Source organism: Syngnathus floridae, chromosome 4, assembly GCF_059516105.1.
Source record: "Syngnathus floridae isolate MCC-2025c chromosome 4, RoL_Sflo_1.0, whole genome shotgun sequence".
Classification (NCBI taxonomy): Eukaryota; Metazoa; Chordata; class Actinopteri; order Syngnathiformes; family Syngnathidae; genus Syngnathus; species Syngnathus floridae.
The window spans coordinates 2,548,210-2,571,252 of NC_142416.1; the positions used below are offsets into that span (position 1 = coordinate 2,548,210).

General features: G+C 43.4%; 1 protein-coding gene across 22 annotated transcripts in view; it reads right to left on the reverse strand.

Annotated features, from left to right (window-relative positions):
- The window catches only part of LOC148398573 (palmitoyltransferase ZDHHC5-A-like), a 247,889-nt gene that overhangs the window by 89,345 nt on the left and 135,501 nt on the right, over positions 1 to 23,043 (reverse strand). For 19 of the 22 annotated variants that reach the window (XR_015857906.1, XM_088372917.1, XM_088372915.1 and 16 more), the window contains 3 exons: positions 16,213 to 16,318; positions 10,213 to 10,322; positions 6,188 to 7,233 (listed from right to left, as the gene is read on the reverse strand). Coding sequence is in view for 20 of the 22 variants with exons in the window: in XM_088372917.1 (XP_088229043.1) it covers positions 6,188 to 7,233; positions 10,213 to 10,322; positions 16,213 to 16,318 (1,262 nt within the window). In the remaining 2 variants the exon portion in view is untranslated. Of the gene's footprint in view, positions 1 to 6,183; positions 7,234 to 10,212; positions 10,323 to 15,392; positions 16,319 to 23,043 lie in introns of those variants that run through there. The other 3 variants (XM_088372921.1, XM_088372927.1, XR_015857907.1) reach the window with 3 other exon arrangements.

Below are 23,043 nucleotides of genomic sequence, written 5' to 3' on the forward strand. Positions count from 1 at the left end.
CACACTCTTCAATCGAAAGAGGCTATGTTTGGCGCTGCTTTGGAGAAGATAAATCATTACTTGGGTCTGATAAGTCAGTAAATGTCGCAACAAAGTAATAAGGAAACACTGGGCACTGTAACTTTTGTAATTATGCAATTATGCCATTTTTCCATTGGCCGAAACAGCAGTACACCTCACAACCTCCGTTAAATTTCTGTTACGACAGGCAGGAATCTTCCGGCCAGTGTACACTGGTGGTTGTGCCATAACTTTTAACAGTGGCGAGTCTAATAAACACGACCAGCCTGTCTTGTGTGAATAATCTGCCAATACAGACCTAATGTGAAATGTCACGATGTGCCGCTTGTCTCATGCATGTTTAAAGAGTACTGTATTGGCCCGAATATAAGACGATGTTTTTTGCATTGAAAGAACACAGAAAAAGTGGGGGTCGTCTTACATTCGGGGTCTAGACATTATACCCAGCTTGTGCACAGCGGAAAGTGAAAGGTTGCTGGTAGCGACTGAGTATGTTGCTGTGATCGTGTGCGTCACAAAGTGAGTACATACATTTTATTGTTACTACTGTCCACTGTTGTGCCGTTTGTCCGATCGCGGTTTGCTTCGTGTGTGCGCCGTTTGATTGACAGCTCCGGCGCGCTCCTTTAAGTTTGCCTCGGATTGTACACGCATGACTACAGCTGTTATGCAGCGGCACGGCGACTAACAGTTGCCAGCAAATGTATTTTGTTGTCTCGATGACTTATGTTTGGTGTGTTGCAGAGAGTATTTGATTTATGGTTATTTAGTATAGCGGAACCATTACGCGCAGTTAGTTATGTATGTGTGCCGTCTACAAGTGTTGTGTGACGTCAGAAGTTGAGCGTTGATTTACGTGCTGTATTTCTGTCTGTTGCAGAACCACACACGCACGCACGCACGCACGCAGACAGACACACACACCCCACACACCCTTCACACACTTCATACAATAATCACACACACAAGAATCACATTCACACACCCAAAGACTCACCCATGTACACGACACACACCTGCTCTCACATCCTTACGACCAAACGTGCCTATACCCTTTTGTTTGTTTGCCTGTATGCCCCTATGAGCCACAGTGCCTGTTACTTTTTTGCCAATAATTCAGTAAAGCAATCAAAACTGAACCACGTCTTCCCTCCTGTGTTCTGACCGACACCGGGGGCGAAAAGAGCATAACCATCCGAGCCAACCCCCTATACCAGGGGTGGCCAACCCGCGGCTCACGAGCCGCATGCGGCCACTTCCTGGTTTCATGCAGCTCCCTTACGTTTATATCAACATTTGTGTTTTTTTTTTTTTTTTGTGTGCGTGTTCGCTTCGCTTGAGTTCAGTATGGTATTTTCGTCAAATGCTGCGTATTCGCTTCGCTTGAGTTCAATATGGTATTTTCGTAAAACGCGCATGAGGTGAAATCCCGCAAAGGAGGAGGGGCAAACCCATTCGAGGAAACAATGAGTGGCAATTTCGCTCTCAAAATGGCAGGGAAAAAATGCACAGCTAAACGTGGCCTATTTAAAACCGAGCAGCCGGGGGAGGGGGGGGGGGGGGGGTAGTTCATGTGTGCTCATGTGTATGATGTGGGTCTTTGCGGTAACAACAAAACATGTGGCTCTTAATCTCTGACTGGTTAGCGGGGGATAGTTCATGTGTATGATGTGGCTCCTTGCGGTAACACAGTAAAACATGTGGCCCTTTGGTTGGCCACCCCTGCCCTATACAGTCCTCAGGCTCCCCAACAATAGTGCATTATTTCATTGCAATGTTGTTCCTTATTCAGATTTGTTTCAAGACTACAGTTACAGTTAGGCTTCCTTTTGGTGGTTAATGTCTTTGTTTTGTAGTCTGTGATCATTGTTACTAAGGGTAGGTCACATGACTAGAATCAGGAAGTAAGCGAGGCAGTAAGCACATGTTCGGCACGATGTTGAAAGCGAACGCTGTTTGTTCTATTCTCTCCTGCAGTTCAGCAAACCTACTGCCTACATTTTGTGTTATACAAAGCATCGTTGGTGTGTACCTTTGTTTTAAGTTATTATGTATCGAAATACATCCTTTGAGTTCTGAAATTATAGTTTGCTGTGATGTTAGACGATCTGTTAGAAAAGCTAACGTCATGTTGGTTAGCCAGTCTCCTGTCGCCCTATTGTGGCCGTAGTCAATGTGTTCATTTGTACTAAATATATAAATAATGATTCACTGATCCATAAGATAACAGTGCGTTTGTTACAGTGACATGATACATATTTCATATTGTGAATGTTAATGGCATGATTGAGATTTCATATTGATTTAATTAATTTAGTTCATATGACTGATTATACAATGTGGTTTGTATTCTCCCAGTTTCACCCTTTCCTTTGTTATTTAACCTGGAGTCAACCTTCAACCTGGGCTTCAGAGTCTTGATGAGTGAAAGTAGTTGAGCTTACTGTCTTCGGATATTCAACATATTTGGAGGGCAGTTATTGCAATTTTGTTGTTTTATCACAGTAAATTGGTTTATTTACATTTCAAAAACCAGAATCCATTCATTTACAAATGTGATTGCACTTTAGTTTACATATTTAAATGTTCAGCTATTAAGATGTGATAGACAGTTTTTGCATGATTTGAATGAGGCAAAATAACATGCTTTTTCTCTGGAATATATTGTTATAATCATTTGTTTCGGATGTAATCATTTTCTGTATAAACATTTAATTTGGTGTAATTTGTCTTTTTTCAAAGTTGAGTCTTGAAAAAGAGAGGGTCGTCTTATAATCAGGGTCGTCTTATATTCGGGCCAATGCAGTATATTTGCGGAGGGAGTGACTTCACTTTGCTTCAAGCAGAGGAGGAGCACTTCTCCATCAAAAGTGTTAGTCAATCTGGTTCGTGTGATACGAACTAACGCGTGATATTGTCATTGTCTCCTTATGCACTGATTGGTGCTTCTTCCCTCACGCGTGGCTGGCTACCGCCTCCTGCGCTTGAACGCATATTGCTCAGAGGCGTGCTCCACGCGATCAGGGCTAATTGCCGCTGACTCCTGGACGGCAGTGCTTTTTTCCTATGTGCGCGGCAACTAGCCGTGCATCCCGCGCTTGCTGTCAGTGAAGCACATTGCACAGAGGCATGCCCAGCGCTATCAGCGCTCATTGCCGCTGTTCCGACTCCTTCGGCACACCAGTGCTTTTTCCTTTGTACGCGGCTGGCTGCCGCGCTTCCTGCGCTTATCTGCAGTGATGCACATTGCTCATAGGCATGTCCTGCGCTATCAGCGTGTATTTAAATGCCATTCTCCCATTACTTACAAACCCGCAAAATCGCGAATCCACAATAGATGAAGCGCAAAGTGGCAAGGGACCACTGTGTATCAAAATAACACATGTTCAAAATTTACTGGCAAAATTGCAATCAATTTGTTGACAGTAGAACAGTGGGTTGAAGAGATCCATTGGTGTCTGGATGGCAGAGGTATGTCCATTTCTGAGCAACTGTTGTTTGATAACTTAGATAGTGGGGCAAACTCTGAGGTTATTTTCTACCCTCTCACTAGCAGAGACACATCTGAAAATATTTTCATGATTCTGATCGAAAAACTATAGTTGCAGTCATATGACACAAAATTGGGCGGAAGAACATCACAACTCTGTGTATGTCCAGGCTAAGGACAAGTTACAGCAAGCAGCAGAACAGCAGAACAGACACTATGCGATGACGGACACTCCACCTCGTACACTGGTCTTTAAAAGGAGCCACCCATTGGGTCGCCATAAAATACAGGATGCCTGGGATCCCACAGTGTATGGCAATTAAAAATCTTGAACCAGAAGGCAGAGTACGCCAAATCCACCCAAGAGATGCAGCTGGTTCAGGCAAACATAGGAGCAGAGCAGAGCTAAAAGTATTACCGAACGCACCTGTTCAAGAGGGAAACCAAGCCCAAGCAGACCCTAGCTCAGGGGTGGGCAAACGTTTTGACTTGTGGGCCGAATTGGGCTCTAAATTTTGACTGAAGGGCCGAACCAGGAGCAGATGGATGAAGTGTTTGTGTGAAGTAATATAAATGACATGTTAAAGTTAAAGTTAAAGTCCCAATGATTGTCACACACACAACAGGGTGCGGTGAAATTTGTCTCTGCATTTAACCCATCCCCAAGGGGAGCAGTGGGCAGCAGCGATGCCGCACCCGGGAATCATTTGGTGATCTAACCCCCCAATTCCAACCCTTAATGCTGAGTGGCAAGCAGGGAGGTAATGGGTCCCATTTTTATAGTCTTTGGTATGACCCGCCCAGGGTTTGAACCCACAACCTTCCAGTCTCAGGGCAGACACTCTACCACTAGGCCACTGAGCTGAAGTAATATAAATGACATGTAAAGGTCATTGCATAAAAAGTTTTGGCCTTTAGTAGGTAGTAGAGCATGGATATTTAAAAAAAAAAGCTTTTTAAAAACAAATGGATTTATTAAAAGCATTAAAAGAATATTTCACCCAAAAACTGCTATCAGTGATTCTCATTAAATAGAACACTGTTATTATGAATAAGTTTCCATCACTTCAGCGGCTGCAGGTCAGATTTATGAAAGATGTTTATCTTATGATGCAAAATCACATAAAACGGCAAACATTCTGATAGAATACATCATCTTGAAGAATCAGTGAAAGAATACATCTAAACAAAGTAATAAAGGAATCAAAACGGCAACACGGTGACGGTTTTCTGAAAATCAGAGCAGAGCTTTAACTCACAAACACCTGATAACAGAGGTGAGGAAATGGGAAACACTTCCTTAAAGTCGGCCTTAAAACCTTTAAAAGTTAAGATTAGTTGATAACAGGTGGTGCATCAATGTCCTTGAGCCATCCAGCATCGTTTGAAAAAAAGAATGGTCGCTAGTTTCAATCCCTGCTATTTGTACAAATTATTTTCAAAATACATTTTTTATTACAACAAACTAGAGATACTCCCCTTCATTTTCAGTGGGAACAGTGTTGTTGGTCTCCCTTTTTTTGCTAGTCCATCATAGTGTGCAGTAAAATTTGTTGTGGCAATTCTTAGGATAGAGCTGAGGTGTCCGTTAACCTTGATTTGTTGATGGGGCTTTGTTGATGTTCACGTGGCTGAACGTCTGCTCACACGCGTCGGTCGAGCCAAATTGTCCACTCTTTTTTAAACACCTGGCACTCAGTGTCCGCCTTTGTTTTCCTTGGGCCACTCATTTTAATGGAAGGATTCCAGGAGAAGGTTTGTGGGTGGCTTTAGCGTAAAACTGTATCTGAAAGCTCAGCGCGCGAATTACGAGAATGCTGACCCTCAACTAATGCGCCCAGAATCATCTGACCAAAGTGACATCAAAGCGATCATCATTCTTGAAACAAGGCCGCGAGTCAGGGCTCCCTCCCCTCTTACCCCTGAACCCCAAGCATTGACTGTTAATGCACGTGGCCATGAACAGATAAGTATTTCACTGCCCACAGTCAATCATAACCACCAGAACAGTCCAGGCATAAACGCGAGTGAGACTGCCGCCACTGATCTGTGTGTGACTCAAAGATGGTCCCAAAGAACAGTCGCTGGACAGCATATAAATATGTATCGTCTCCTGAGATCAGTAAACCAGTTAATGTTGTCCTGTGGGTGGTCAAGAAGCAAACACCCACGTTGGTGTTTAGGCCTGGTGACCATTCAAAACAGAGGGTAGTGTAATGGGAAGCGGATTAGGACCCAGTGGAACATTTGTAGGTAGGCACATCAGCTACAATCGACACAATATAATGTGTGGCATAATGACGTACTTCCGCTCACTGCTTTGAATCACGGCTGCAGGGCGTGGAAACCCAGACAGAACCCCAGACGCTGAGCATAAAGACAGTGTCAAGGTTTTACACCACTTATGACCTCCATGACACCAGGGTAAAAGTTACACAATATGATAAATTTATGGACATATGCCATTGATAATGGAAGAGTCACTGGTGTAAAATAACTGTCAAAGGATTGGTTACTGTTTTAAACCTGTCACTGTTTTTACAGATAACATTTCGCCAAACCTCACACAAGCAAATATACTTTTGAAAGAAAGCAACTCTCAGAAAATCTGTTGGGTAGAGAAGAAAGAGTGTTTGGATTTTAGAAGTGGTGATATTATATAATCTTTCTACTTACTTTGGTAATTGTATTCCTCCCACCATTCCTCCGGCTATGACTTCTCCATTTGCTCCAGCTGCTGAGGAGGCCTTTCGAATTAGCTTGTACTGCATTTCAGCAGCAGCAGCACTTGAGTAGGACAGTGATTTTCCAAGAGGTGGGTGGTGTGGGGAGTGGGAAGGGTGTTTTTTAGAAGATGATGGGATATCACTGGAGTATGCTCGGTCTGGGTAGGAATGTTGGGGTAGGTGAGGAGCAATGAAACGAGAAGGGTGGGCGCTTGATGAATGGTGGTGGTGATGGTGAGAATGATGATGATTGTGATGATGATGATGGGAACGATGTTGGTGGTGATGGTGTGGTGGATGTTGAGCAGTGGAAGGAGGTGGCACAAAAGATTGGCAGAAAGGCAATGGGCGATTGCTTCGCTGTGGTGCCACCAACAGATGCTCTCTCTCTGGAGGAGAGGAGCATGTGGAAGTGGCTGACCGATGCAGTAGGGGGTTATGATGCTTGGAAGACTGGCCATGCATTTCAGCATCTCTCAGTTTTGAAGAATGAAAGGAGGAGATGTAGCCACCTTCCGTTGGAGGGCAGGGTCTTCTGGATGAAACCTCAGAAACGTTCAATCCTGATGGCGCCCCTTTGTCAAAACCATCTTTTGCAGCCATTAAGCTGTCCCATGACAGATTTCCGTTATGAGCTAGGTGGGGAGGTGGAGGACTCTGATTAGCTAAGCTTTTGAAGCTGCTTGAGGTAGTGGTTGTTTCAGAGACCTGGGCACTACATGCTGAGGTTTGCATGGAACCAGAGGATTGTGAAGCAACTCCTGACAGGACGACAGAGTCAGAAAATAAGGGGTAGGAGCGTTGAGAATAGTCAGAGATTCGGCTTTCTCCACTCTCTTTTCTCTCCCCTCCAGGTACTCCCCCCCCTCTGTCAGAAGTGTCCATCTGGTCCAAGCTACGTTGTGAGCAAAAACCAGGTTGATGGATGGATTGAATGAGGGATGAGGTTGAGGAGGAGGAATCCCTACTAATAACATCCCTCTTTCCTCGACTTAACTGAAAGACAAAAGAAGAGAAAGAACAGGATGGTGAAGAAGAAGACACTTGTATGTCAGTTTTATATAATGTAATGACATTTGGTTGTTCATTTAAAAAGCATGGACGTTCGTCCATCCATCCATCCATCCATCCATCCATCCATCCATCCATCCATCCATCCATCCATCCATCCATCCATCCATCCATCCATCCATCCCCACGCATTATCCCACCTACTCCACTTATCCACCCACTCAATCAACCCCAAAACACCCACCAACATTATACGCATGGCCAATGGCTACAGCCAAGTAGAAATGGCAGAAAAAGACAGAGCAAAGAGGTACCTTTTGGTCTTTTTTCGTATACATTTCTACTGTTTGACTTTTGGGTTATGTCATGCGCGAGGCACATTTGAGCGGTTCATGGAACATCTGTTGGGGGACTGTTGCTATCACTCTATATGTATCTCAATAATTTGTTATGTCTTGCTTGCTGCAGCACTATTTGGACAGATTGGAGGTGATTCTATACTGCCTGGGAACCTAGGGATTAAAGATAAAGCTCTCCAAATGTAACTTTTCAGAGATGTGTAAAGTACTTGGTTCACGTTTTGGCAGACGGAGTTTTTACGGATCTAGATAAGGTGGCAGTCGTACAGGATTGTAAAGAACCGGATAAGATGGTAGCTCTTAGATCATTTTGGGGCTTTCCTTCCAACTATCAACGGTTTATCACTGGGTTTTCTAATATGGCTTGCCCTTTGAATCGTTTGGGAGCAAAACGTTTTCCCTCAGGAAGTAAGGGAAAACTCCATGAAGCCCTTTTCTAAGGCTTAAATAAACTCTGATAACAACCACTATCCTTGCCTATGCAGATTTCCAGAGGCAATTTGTTTTGGAAATAGACGCAAGCTATATTACAAGAGCACGGGTTTAAATTGAGACCCATTGCTTTTTTAAGTAGGAGTTTGAAACCAATATGGCTAACTACAACTCCATGAAGTTGGAGCTGGTTGCACTTAAATGGGCAGTTATTGGAAATTTTTGAGTATTTACTTGGTAATATATGTACAGTATTGACAGCTAAGAATCTGTTAAACCATTTCGGAACCACAAAACTCGGTGCCGCACAACATAGATGGGCCTCTGAACTAGCCTTGTTTGACCTAACCCTCAAGAAGTATCCGGGTTCTGAAATTGTAAATGAAGATGCATTATCCCACCTTCAATTACTTGCTGGGGACCTTACAATGGAGGCAAAGGAGGTGGTCAGTGTCCAAACTGATAATAAGCGGACTACCTGGACTGGCTGGACCTGACCTCTCAGAGTTGCAATCTCAGGACCCTATTATTTTTTTTCATATAGGGAGGAGAGGAGAATGCTGTTGGAATTATTGTGCAAATGTTATCATAAAAGATAGATAGACAAATACTTTCCCAAGGGGAAAATTCCCAGTTTCCAGCAGTATCCATACCCCAGAGCGGGTATATGAAAGAATGAATAAAAGAGAGGATAACAGTACTATATTGAAGATATGAGTGTAATGAATGTGTTGTGCACCAGAACACACAGTACACTATACAGTGCAACCAGTTAAAAGTGCATCACATAAAATGAATAATAATAATACCCAGTGCAATATCAATTCATCCTGAGTCCCAAGACCCACTTTGTGTAACTTCTAAAAGCAAGATAACATTGTTGCCCATCAGTATTGCCACACGCGCGCACCCCCAAACACACACATAGTCAAGACATGCACACACGAACATCTCCATTTCGGGTATTGTGAGACTTGTAACCGCCTCTTACAAGGTTGAATCCAATAAAAGGCAGCACAGGGGAAGTGGAACTTTGAAAGACCTTGGAACACTGAGAGCTTCATTTTCCATTCTTTCACAAGAAGAAAATCTGGCTCTGGTTGTGTTCTTGGTTTCCTGTGTCTTTCTGGTGCTTGTCTTATTATAACTTAAAGGGACGGTAAAGCAAGTCAACATCGGTAATTGTGATAGAACTGTATTAAAAATGATATCAGTACTGCAATTCCCCTTGAAAAAAAATCTGAAGAGATTTAATGGCATTTCGGAACAGTGGCGGTGGACTTACTGACAGCCACTCTTTGGGCGGAGTGTCCTTGATTTGACACATTAGCCTGACTACAACACGGAAGGAACCAATCACTTTCTCCATGGGAAATCAGGCTCACTTAAAATATCCCAAAACAGCTATCAACTGGCACCAAAATTTACACTCCTCGCGAGAAGTCTTACGACTCTTTAGCTGAGTGTGGCCGATAAAAGAACCCCCTTTTCGGATAGGTGGCGGAGGTGGTACCATACATGGACTTCAGGGAAAATATAAGTCTAATGAACTAAATTGAATTGAAGTTGAGTTGAATATACAATGACATATGAACAATTCGTCTTACTTAGTTTAATCTAAGTCTAAGATATAAGTGGGGTGGGGGGTACAGATTCTTAACAGCAGCCCCGTTACAATAAGTCCCCCCCTTCCCATTTTAAAACGATGAGCCCTGGACATCAACTGACCTTTTCTGTGTATGTCTGTGTCAGCTATGAACAGGTTTCTCCCTTCCCAAGCAAAATAACAGGGGGTACAAATTCTACCAGGACCCTTTTTAGAATTAGTCCACCCCTGCTATCTCAAAACGGTAAGCCCTATGCATCAACTGACCTTCTGTTTCTTTCTGGGAGTGTTTTCAGCTAGTGTGGCAAATATGAACAGGTTACCCACCTACTGAGCAAAGATAGAGGCGGGTATGGATTCTAACAGAGCCCTGTTAGAATGTCAACCCGTTAGAATAAGTCCCCTCCCTCCCATTGTAAAATGATGAGCCCTAGCCCTCGACCGACTTTTTGTGTGTCTTCTTGGGGGCGTTTTCAGCTCTTGCGGCAAATATGAATAGGTTTCCCTACTTCCCAAGCAGAGTAACAGGGGGGTGCAAATTCCAACAGGAGTGTATGTGTCCATTACCTGGCTTGCATAAGCATTGGTAAGTGGAACGTGGTTCTTTCCAGGACTGCAAGAAGGTCTGTATTTATACATGGTTGGAGTAGGAGGTGTTTTGTTAAGTAGATCGTAATCTGCAGAGACATTGAAGAAAAACACTGGCTGTTAAAAATTACAATGGAGTAAAGGAAAATCAAAATGTTTTAGATAAAAATTTTACTTTTTCAGTATTAGGACAACAGGTCAGATTTGCTTTAACGAGGGAGATGGTATTCATATCATCCTCAGGGCATAGCCAAAAATATTTTAGTGGATTGTCCAGTGTGACACAACACCTCATTAGGGGCGGCCAAGGATAGCTGTGCTTGTTTCTTCATCATAGCAACTACCTACAGGCAGTGTTTAATCAAATACAATTCAGACATATCCAGAGTAATACCTAACATACTCATAATCAAGCAAGAATAAATCTAAGGAAAAAAAAGCAACATTTTGCTGAACTTGTGATGTGATTTAGGGAGTTTTGAGTTTTTCAGTGTCTTTTCGAGTCTTGATTGTTCTTGAAGGATTTGCGGTTGTCATTTTGGCCTTTTCTTTTTGGGTAGATATGGAGCCGCAGTCTGCGAGCACACCGGGCACTAGTCAACACAAAACGGTTCCACCCCTGATTGATCCCGGCCCATTATCTTCCATGCTGGCCTCATGTTGTTGTTGTTTTCTTGTTGTTTCTTGTTCTTATTGTTGTTTTCTGTTTAAATCCAGACATCTCTTAAAGAAGCATGATTTTCATTTCTTTGGTCTCTATTGTCAGCCTTTAGCTATTTCATCAAGGCTGGAAGTCCTTCGTCACCAAGGAAGCCAGACCCTATTTTTTTCAGCTTTCGGAACACTTGTAGCAGTGTGAGGTTAAAAGAGAGCCATCCAAGAAAGATGAAAGCCACATCTTCTGACGCCAAGACACGCCATTACACACATACACCTGTCCATTGTGTAGCCCGCTAGGGAGGTACCATGGGAGCATGGCAGCTCGCCAGTTCCTGTGTGTTATATGGAGATAGTCTGATCGATTGCGTTGAAGGTCCAGCCTAGGAGATCCATTGTTGATTTTTAAGCTGGGCTAGTGTCTATTCTGTGCTCACAGACCAGCTTTTAGTGTGCTCACAGGGCTGTGACTCTATCTCCCATATGTGTTCTTCTATCAATAGCACGGCGCCTGCCAGTGAGTGTAGACATAATACAAACAGATTACAGTAACTATAACTCACAGTACATTTCATCTTAATGACGTTTCATGTTGACACTTGTATTGTTGTATCAATGAACTCTGTTTTTTGAAGGGCTTCAGATTTGCAGACATCTTGATTACTTTGTTATTCCAGTATTCAACACCTGCCGCTGAATGCCACTGTGGCTTTGTAGTGTGCTGTTTATCAGTATATGCTCAAACATCAACATCCCTCTGTTAATTTTTTATTCATTTGTTTTGAATGTTTTTCAAGGTCTCCCTCCACGGTCTGTTATCACGTGAATTAAACTCCAAGGTTTCTTAGTGTACTGCTTGTTTTTTTTCTCTTTCTGCTCTTAAAAGACCATTGACTATTATCGGGTCTTAGCTTCTAGGTCAGGGGTGTCGAACTCATTTCACATTGTGGGCCACGTACGGCCTCGGTAGATGTCAAGTTGGCCGGACCATTAAAATTATACCATACTCTGCTATAAATAACCAAAATATCACCTCTTTCCTTTTTCTTTGGGTGTAAAGAAGCACAAGAACATTAGGAAAACGTTGAAATTTAATGAACATTCCTTTTACAAAAGATTAAAAGCATTACATTAACAAAATAAAACATTAACAGCAATGCACTTTAAGATTAAACGAGATTTATAAAGAAACAAATTTTTAAATCATATACACATGTGCATATAAAATTTAGATTTAATACCTGCCTACACCTTACAAACTAAGGAGAGTGCTATTAAATGTGTAAAGAAGAAAGTATTCACATGTCCTGTAAATGTGGTAAACTTCATACTTGAACCACACATACACATACAATACATACTGAACATTCATGGAGTCGCATGAACAGTAGAATTCCACCATACGTTTTTGAAGTAAAGTTACTGACTAACATTGAATTGCACATTTTTTTAATCACCACAGTAAGGATTCATCTTCACAGAGCTGTATTTTTTCAAAGCAAATGGGATCTAAGGCAGCATTTTAAAGGCGTTAGTCTGAACTTGTTTTTGTTCCTGATACTTGACATCTTTTGGCCTACAATTGCATCAATACCAAGTGCCATGTCCTGACTAGGTTACACTTTCAGAATGTCATTTAAGTGCGTGTTTGTAAGCCTTGAACACATTTTTGTTTTATTGATATTCATTACTGATAAAATTTGTTCACAAAGGTAGGTTGTCCCAAACTTGCACAAAATAGCAGCGAGGGCTGTTAATTTGGTAGTAGATACTGATAAAATTTGTCCAGACCTACGAAGGCAAATTTGCCATTCAAATCTGCATCACATTTCAAAGCAATTATTTCTAGCTGGATTTCGATCAGAAGGTTTAACTGAGAAAGGTGAGCGAAAAACTGAAAATTCTGTCTTAAGCTAACCAAATACTTGAAAACATTTCTCAAACTCCCACATTAATCCTGCAATCTTGTCTTTGTACTGTTTCATGTCCGCATCAGGTCTGGTCACAAACACATTTCTCAGACAGGGGAAATGAGCAGGGTCGCCAATTGCCAGTTGTGTCTCCCACAAAGTCAGCTTCAACTAAAACGAATGTATGTTGTCAGAAAATTGCGTGACAACTATTTTGCGGCCTTGAAACATATTCACATTGTTCAAGTGTTCAGTAATATCCACCAAAAATGCAAGGTGCTGTAGCCAGTCCTGAGATTGTAATTCCAACACCCGTTTTCTTTTTTCTTCATGAACTGTCCGATTTCCTCTCGTAGATCAAAGAAGTGCCTGAGCACAACGCCTCTGCTTAACCATCTCACTTCAGTGTGGTATGACAGGCTGTGGGTAATGTTGCTGTCACTGAGAAATTTGTCAAACTGACGTCTGGATCGGATGAAATTTACAGTGCAAACAACCACCTCCATGACGTGGTCCATTATCAAGGACTTGCAACACAATGGCTCCTGGTCAGGGCCAAACTGGGAGATTTTTTCAGGCCAGGAGTCTGTTATGCCTACACGTGCATGTTCACACCCACACTTAAATGCGAGGCCACAAGCAAAACGCATTTGTGCGCACACACGTGCACACACAATAGTACTGTATTGGCCCGAATATAAGACGACTCTGATTGTAAGACGACCCCCTTTTTTTTCAAGACTCAAGTTTGAAAAAAGAGTTTTTGATCACCAAATTTAATTTTTATACAGAAAATATTTACAGTACATCTGAAACAAATGATTATAACAATATACTCGAGAGAAAAAGCCGAATTGGGTTCTAAATTTTGACCGGGGGGCCGAACCAGGAGCAGATGGATGTAGTGTTTGTGTGAACTAATATAAACGACATGTAAATGTCATTGCATAATAGGTTTTGGCCTTTACTAGGTAGTAAAACATGGATATTGTCAAGTGGCATGGTGGTACAAGATGGTGTAAAATTAGGTATTGAATTTGGCCCAGGCACATTGGCTATCCCAAAACATGTAGTAGTTCCAAAATTTCACCAGGAGATGGTGTTAAAGCTTTACATGGGGTGACCTGATGGAAATTAACAAATCTAATAAATTAAATGGTTAGCAATTGGGAGGACACGACCTGTTCAAACACGTAGCAACGCACAATTTTGGAATATGAGTTTGCTATGCCATAATTTTAAGATGTAACAGCTTGAGCAATATCAATAATTCTGTTTAAGTTGGAGGAACCCATTATTATGTTAAGTACTATTATGGGTTGAGATTGATCTTTGTTGGACAAGATATATGTGATTAATATTGCAATGTTTTGTCCAACCTATATTTAACATTGGTGTTCCATCCATACCTGAAAATCTTAAGTTGAGAGGAGACATTAAGGGCTAGTAGGGAAAGAACGAGCAAAACAGGAAACACCTGCATCCGGTGGCCGGTGCCTGTCGGGCGCAGTGGTTGCTGTTTGAAGCAGGGTTGCCAAGACAACCAGAGGTGCAGGGATTCTGACTTTTTATCTCCTTATTCCAATGAGGTAATGCCAGAAGCCTATAAATATGATGCCCGAATGCAGAGCGGCGCTTCTTCCTAGTCAGGGCGTTAGCCGTGACGCTGCCCAGAGTAAAAGAACAAAGATGGATTTTTCATTCTTTTTGAGATTGAACCAAAATCTACTAAGATGAATTTCCAGAGTCTTCAAATTGGACTTGGTCAAATTTTAAGCTTCGAGGAAGGGCAGAGGAGACAGCCGCTCCGGGCAGAAAGGGGAAGTCGCCAATTTTACTTTTTAGGCTACGCTCCTCACGGCCGGAACCTTTCCTATTTTTTAAACAGAATTCGGATTTTGGAACAAAGGAGAGCTGATCACTCGACTTGTTCAACCAAATAGGTTTTTAGACCTTTAGTCTCCTCTTTTGTTTTGAGTGGGTGAGTCTTGTTTTCTTTGTTTTTTTCGACTTGTAATTCTTTTGCTTGCTTATTCATTAAATCTCTTCTTAAGCCTTAATTCGGTTATCGATTATTTCGTAGTAACTATGTTGAGCATGGTTTTATATGTAGTAATTACAACTTTAAAATGTTTTTATTCCCCTATCGTAGTCATTCTTTAAATCCGTTCAATTCTTTTTAAAGTGAAGACAGCTTTAATCCTTAACATCAGGAATTGTCAGATCTGGTTCGAAGTAGTTATCTTGAGCTCAGCTAGGGCTAGTGCGCTCTAGTAAATTAATGAATCCTTGAGGTCTTAAAGACATCTAAAAATATCCGTAACATAACAACAGCTTCAAACAGAAAAAAGGGGAGCCATCAATACGACGCGGTCACTTTGAAGTCTTGCCTCGAATTGAGTTACTCGGCTCGAGCTTCGGATGACTTGAGAGGGATTGGCGTCGTAAAGAAATTAGATTGATTCTGGTAGAGTTAATTTAACTCGGGTGGTTAGATTACGGACGAATCCCCTTACCCCGGCTGGTCCAAACCCGTTAACGGGAAGCCGGTGCCACTTTGATAAAAAGTGCGCGTTTGACAATATTCAAAAATGCTTTTTCACATCAAGTCAAGTTTATTTATATAGCCCTAAATCACAAGCCGTCTCAAAGGGCTTCACATTGACAAACTAATTAACAAGTATTCTCAAAGCATCCCCTGTTCTTAAGCTCCCAAAAGGGCAAGGTTAAAACTAAAAAAAACCCTACCAGGGGAAAAGTGAGAAACCTTGAGAAGGGACCACAGATGGGAGGATCCCCCTTTCAGGATCACCAGGCTGCAATGGATGCAGAGAGGGCACATAAAATACATAATATAAAAAAAAAAAAACAATGAAAAAGTGGATGTCCAAATCAAAGTGAAGAGCTGCCGGAGGTGCCCTCGATTGTCCTGGCAATGTCTTCGAGGAGGATAATCCGGTGCATTTCCCTTAACTTGATTGGTCCACGAGAATCCAGACAGCCGCTGTCAGCTTGGGTGTCACCTAACCACCTCCCCAGCCGGGGAGGGGTGGGGGGTATGGGGAGAGGGAGCGAAAACACAGACTCCAGCCGTATCAGCCACTCCAGGTTAATTAAAGGCCATATCATAGAAATGTGTCTTTAAACATGTCTTAAGTGAATCTTGGCGAGCATAAGCATACACACAGCTGGTGTGCATGTGCAGCATACTACACTCCCTTCCTGTCACCACAGGATTTGTGCACAGCACGAATTAATACACACACACACACACACACACACACACACACACACACACACACACACACACACACACACACACACACACACACACACACGCACACACACACACACACACACACACACACACACACTAATATTGAACTACTTCAAAGTGACGATTTGTTATTACCTTCTGTGCTCCCTGTTGTGATTCCATGGTAGCGGAGTTCCGGTTTTGAAGGAGGCAGTTCAGCATCACATAATTGGCTCTCTTGCATATCCAGACTTGATTTGGACTGAAATGATTAAACACAACACAGTTAGAATGACGATGTTTACATGCAATTAATGTTTGGGTTAAGGTCAAAATTCAGGTTTCTGAAACAATCACAATAACCCGTTTCCATACTTCAATGGACAGAGCTACATTTAAATATCCCGACTGAAACTGCAACTCACATCGACGTCATGGCACAAATAGACGCCATTGTTCTCGAGAAGTTTACTACTATTACAAGAGATGCTCCTACCTTACCGAGAAACGACGCGATCTACAGAGTAGACGTTTCACTCTAATTCAAATCTATAGCTTTAACACTTTACACTAAGAACTTCAAACTAATAAACTACCTCTGAATAAACACACATCTTAATAACTTTTAATCGTATCATGAAATTGTGAAATATCAACTTGTCTTCAATGAAGACATGACAACCGGGACAAAAGTAAACGGGACTTTGCTTGGAGAACTGTGAGCGAGGATCTTGGAATGTTTTTTTGCGTTCGTTTCAGAACTGTGCCAAAACTTTACCATTGTTTACATGACAGTATTACAACAATGTCAGATTTAGATTCATTTATTAATGACCACACAACAAGTTGGTGGAATTTGTTTTCGCATGTGCGTACCGGGGAGTTTGAATGAGTCAGTGATGATGATGTGCTAAGTGGAGATGGAAATGGGTGTTTTGTGAGTGGGTGAGCGTGAAAAGTCGACTAAGAGTTCCTGTACTTTTTATGTGTTGAGCTGTAGGTAGTTGTTTTCGCAACAAGTGGCTGCTTGGGTGACCTGTTCACGGTAATGTTGTTCATTATTGTTGGTGAGTCCAATTATTGTAGTATCGTCTGCATATTTGATTTGATGATAGAGACTGAGCTGTGGGTGGATATGAGGGTGTTTGTGTATATGGAGAAGAGCCACCCGTGCAGCCCAGCGCGAGACATTTATAAATTTATTTTTAAACGCTTCATTTTATTTTTAAACATTTAAAGAATTTAAAATGTAAACGTGTCATGGCTCTGCTCTGCTCTTGTCGTGCTGAACAGCTGACGTGCCCCTGCAGCCCAGCGCGAGGGCATCGGCACAAGACTTTTATAATTTTACTTTTAAACACATTATTGTACTTTTAAACACTTTGTTGTATCTTTAAATACTTTCTAAATAGCTTTAAAAAGCTTGCTATGCCCTTCTGCTTTGATGACGTACGATGCAAGCTCTGCTCTCAGAATCAGAATGCCTTTTATTGTCATTATACATTGTATAACAAGATTAGAGCGTCCCAAAAGTACAAAATAAAACTATAAAGTATATAGAAAAGATAAAGTATACAAAAATGTGATAGATGTTAAACTACAATGTAAACAAGTTTGCAAAGTGACAAATGCACAGTTGTGGTGGTTAAGTATAAATATATTGCACATGGAAGAATATGTTGTCCAAAGTGATCAGGCTTATTACATGTTTCCGTTGACACCAGTTATGGGTCTCGGAAAAAAGCAATTTTTAAGTCTGGTTGTCTTTGTCCTGATATTCCTGTAGCGCCTCCCTGAGGGCAACAGGTCAAACAGGACAGAGCCAGGGTGGAAGTTGTCTCCTGACATTGCCTTGGCTCTGCTGAGATAGCGGGAGGTGTACATGTCCGTCAGGGAGGGGAAAGGGCAACCACCGATCTTCTGTGCTTCCCTGACAACTCTCTGCAATCTCTTGCTGTCAGCAGCAATGGAGCTGCCAAACCATACTGTGATGCAGTATGTCAGCAAGGTCTCGATGGATGAGCGGTAGAAGGTCAGCAGCAGGTTGGAGTTGAGGTTGTGCTCCCGGAGAACTCTCAGGAAGTGTAGCCGCTGCTGAGCCTTCTTGGTGATGGAGGTGATGTTCTCTGACCAGGAGGTGTTGTCTGAGATGAGGACGCCGAGATATTTGAAGGTCTGGACCCTTTCAACACGCTCGCCGTTGATGTGTAGGGGGCCTATGTCAGTGTTGTGCTTCATAAAGTCGATGATCATTTCTCTAGTTTTTTTGGTGTTCAGGGCAAGGTTGATCTCTGAGCACTGGGCCGCCAACCTCAGGACCTCCTCTCTGTAGGCAGCCTCATCATCCTTGGCGATGAGACCGACCAATGCGGTATCGTCAGCGAACTTGACAATAAGGTTGTCTTTGTGGGCCGGTCCGCAGTCATGGGTGTAGTGGCAGGAGAGGAGGGGGCTCAGCACAACAGCCCTGAGGGGAGCCGATGCTCAGCGGAGGAGAGGTGGAGGCCAAGTGCCACAGTCTGGGGTTGGTTGGAAAGAAAGTCCTTAATCCAGGCACATGTGAGAGGGGGGAGGCCAAGAGTAACCAGTTTTGTGGTGAGTCTGTCCGGAATTATTGCGTTAAATGCGGAAATATAATCCAAAAAGAGCATGCGGCCGTAGCTCCGCTGCTGCTCCAGGTGGTTCAGTACAGAGTGGAGAGCTATAGTGATGGCGTCTTCTTTGGATCTATTTGCCCGCGGACTGGTGGGGGTCGAGGTCTGGGGAAGATAGTCTTTGATGTGCTGAAGAACCAATCTCTCAAAGCACATCATGATTACCGAAGTGAGAGCCACTGGACGGTAGTCGTTCAGGCTGATGATGGGAGACTTCTTCGGCACCGAGATTATTGTTGAGGCTTTCAGGCAGGAAGTGATGACAGCCTGAGCAAGGGGGGGGGGGGGTTGAAGATCCCGGTGAAGGTGGGGGCCAGCTGGTTGGCACATGCTTTGAGCACTTTACCAGGCACCCCATCTGGGCCGGGGGATCTCCTGGGGTCCAAAGCAAGCAGCACTTTTTCAATGTTGTGCACCTGGACAGTGACTGGAGTGGTGCAGGAACCGGGATGGGGTGGGGGCAGGGCAAGGACAGATGAGCGCTGCTGGAATGAATCAAACCAAGCAAAGAAGCAGTTTGGCTCCTCTGCCAGTGGTGCACTCAGGTCTGCTGATGACGTATCACTACCTCTGTAGTTGGTGATGTCATAAATCCCCTGCCACACCTTCCTTTTATTGTTGCTGGACAGATGGGACTCTGCATCCTGTGGTCTGTTTTCGCTCTTTTCATTCCTCTTCACAGGCCAGCTCTGGCTGCACTGTATCGAGCTTTGTCTCCTGAACTGAAGGCGGCGTCGCGGGCCCTGAGAAGTATGCGGACCTGACTGGTCATCCAGGGTTTCTGATTTGGAAAAACTTGGATTTTTTTTCCACAGTCACATTTCCAATGCAGAACTGAATATAGTCCAGAACCATTTCTGTGTGTATATTCAGCTTCTGGTGTCCAAATAAGTCCAAATCTGTATGTATGAAACAGTCTTGGAGTTTGGTGAGTGCATCGTCAGGCCAGGTCGTAACAATCTTTATGATGGACCTCGCCCTGTGTCTGAGGGGGGTGTAGGCTTGGGAGAGCAGGAGGGAAAGATGGTCTGACTGTCTGAGGACGGGGAGGGGTATGGCTCTGTAAGCATCCTTGATGTTGGTGTAGACATGATCCAGAGTGTTCTCTCCCCTTGTGGCACATTTTACATGCTGATGGAAACTCAGCAGTACAGTCTTTAGATTGGCCTTGTTAAAATCATCTGCAATGATGTGAACACCGTCGGGGTGAGCTTGCTGATGTCCGTTGATGATGTTCAGCAGGAGAGAGAGTGCTGTGTTTACACAGGCATCGGGTGGGATACACACAGCCGTGCCTATCACAACGGTTAGCTATCTCAGGAGGAAAAAAAGCCGGCACTTTACTGTACTCGACGTCCGGGGAGCACTGACTGTCTATGACTGTCTCTTTGTTGCACCAATCATCATGTAAATAAATATAGAGCCCCCCACCTTTGCTCTTCCCGGAGTTCTCCGTTCTGTCTCTGCGGAGCAGTGTGCGGCCTGCTAGCTGCACGCTAGCGTCGGGTATGTCCGGGTGAAGCCAGGTTTCAGTGATGATCAGCATACAGCAGTCACAAACATACTTGTTTCCAGCAAGTTGCAGTTCCAAGTCGTCCGTCTTGTGCACCAGGGATCTGGTGTTGGAGAGATTGAGACTCGGGAGAGGTGGCTTGTTTGGTTTCATGCGTAGCCTTAGCATAATACCGGACCTGCGGCCCCGCTTCTGCTTCCTCATCTTCCCCCTTCTGCGCCGCCTCCAAGACCCGACAACAATCCACGGAGAGCCCGGCGGTCTCGCTATGTCATCTGGAATACTGTGCTTGTGGTGAAAGTCAGTCGAAACAGATAGCCGGTACAGGAACCCAAAAGCGTCTGGCAGATGTACTGTAGGTTCGCAATAACAAAAGTGCACGATAGTAAGAAAACAGATTACAAAATAAGAAGAAAAAAGCACTGAAATGGAGAGCCCTAAGTCGCTGCAAATGTGTGCGCCGCCATCTCGTGAAAATCCTCTATAGTCATTCCAGCCCTCCTTGTCTCCTTTAAACTTTGGGAGCTCGTGTTGCATTTGGTTGTCCTGCCTTGTTCATGACAAAATAAGTGCAAATCAGAGATGCTGCCGATTCTGCAGACACTAACAAAGTGGAAGATTGGAAATGTATAGCGACTGCGGGAGGCTAAGATAAAGCGTGGCTAGAAATGAGGAGTTCTAAGCTATTCAACAGCAAGGATAGCAAACGTATTCTCATTGTCTCGTCTACCGGCCAATAGTGTGCTGTAAAGTCATATGGACAGACAAAGCCCCACACTCCAAGTGACGCCGCAAAAGGCAGCGATGCACCAAATATATCCGCAATATTTGTTTTCATAAAAACCCGCGATACAACGAGGTTGCGATAGGTGACCCACAAAGTAGCGAGGGATTACTGTATTCATAAAGTATCTGTGAGTTGTTCTTTGATTGGTCCCTCACCAAGGACCTATTTGGCAGTGGCATAAAGCCCTTGACAAGTTAGCTCCTAAGATCATTGGGACACACAACCACCCCCATGATTATGAAGGAGCAAGGGAAATTTTAAACACAAAATTTGATGCCCCACCCTCGTCATATAGTGTTTCAAAAGAGAAAACCTAACTCCTATTCCATTATTCCTAGTTGCATTATGTGGGTGGCCCGGGCCTGCTTTGAACACTAATTCTTCCAAGTAAACACTCCGGGCCGCGGGTGGGACACTCAAGAAGGGAACCTTGGGGGCGGCCAAGATGCAGTGGTTGAGACGGATGGTGGCTCGCCTCGCAGCGGCCCATCAGCTTGTGTCCTAAGATACAATGACGAGCTTTTCAACTGCAGAAACTTTAAGATACACTATTGGAATTACCAAAGCTACTGGCACATGACTTGCCCTCCAATAAGTCCTCGACAAAGGGTTTAACGCGAACCTCAGCTTCTGACCCTCACATAAGCCGTGATTTGTGAGCTCTGAACACATGTGATGTCATTTTCAGTAGACAGCAAGTGGCAAAATCTGTTTTTAATAGAGATGTGCATTTCATCCTATGACCTTGTCCTGGGCACCCTTCTGTCATCGTCCCTTCGTCATTCATAAAATAATCATGCCCTATCCCCATTGAAAAGTGCCGTCCCTACATCCATTGTCAATCCGAAAAAAGTAATAGTCCAAACTATGAGAAACCATCCAATTTCCAAACTGTTTTGTCTGCATGAGCTTCGCGGGCGTGCTGGAGCCTATCCCAGCTGACTTCGGGCAGGAGGCGAGGTACACCCTGAACTGGTTGTCAGCCAATCGCAAGGCACATTAAGACGAACAATCATTCACACTCACCTACGGGCAATTTGGAGTGCTCAATCGGTCTAATATGCATGTCTTTGGAATGTGGGAGGAAACCGGAGTACCTGGAGGAAACTCACGCAGGCACGAGGAGAATATCTAAACTCCACACAGGCTGAAGCTCAAATCGAACCCACAACCTCTGCACTGTGAGTTGGCCGTGAGTCAAGCACCGTGCCACCTTATGAGAAACCCAATTTGATTAAAATGGTGAGCTGTATATTTTCACCAAATGGCAAATGCCAAAGACCTCGCATTCACTTTATTTTTATTTGCAACCTTATCACGCCAAAAGGTTTTGAGTCTAAAATGGGCTACATGGACCAGGATCCTGCTCTGCATTGAAAATAACTGTAGAATCAAATTGAAGGATTTATAATTCATAATATAGTAATCCCTCGCTACTTTGCAGTTCACCTATCGCAGCCTCAGTGCATCCCGGATTTTTATGAAAACAAATATTGCGGATGTATTCGTTGCATCACGACTTTTTGCGGCGTCACTTGGAGCACGAGGCTTTGTATGCCCATATGAGTTTACAGCACACTATTGGCCGGTATGAGACCAAGGGGAACATGTAGATCTGTATCCTTGCCGATGATTGGCTTAGAGCTGTAGGAGCAGTTCTAACCAGGCTTTATCTCAATCCCCTGCTACATATCCATTCCACTTCGTTTGTGTGAGCAGAATCAGCAGCATCTCTGATTCGCACTTCATTTTGTTGTCACAAACGAGGCAGGACAACCAAATGCAACAAGGGCTCTTTATTTGGGGAAAGTTTAAAGGAAACAAGGAGGGCTGAAATGCCGGCAAAGCAGGACTACGAGGCAAGCTGATGAGCCAGTCAGCGAGTTCACATCGTGCGTCATTAAAGCAGAAGGGCATAGCAAGTATTTAAAGCGTATGTAAAGGCACCTTTAACATGTTTTAAAAACCACTCAGAATGTTCGATTATATTCACCTGTATCCAAATAATCGGATAGAATTTGAAATAAAATTGC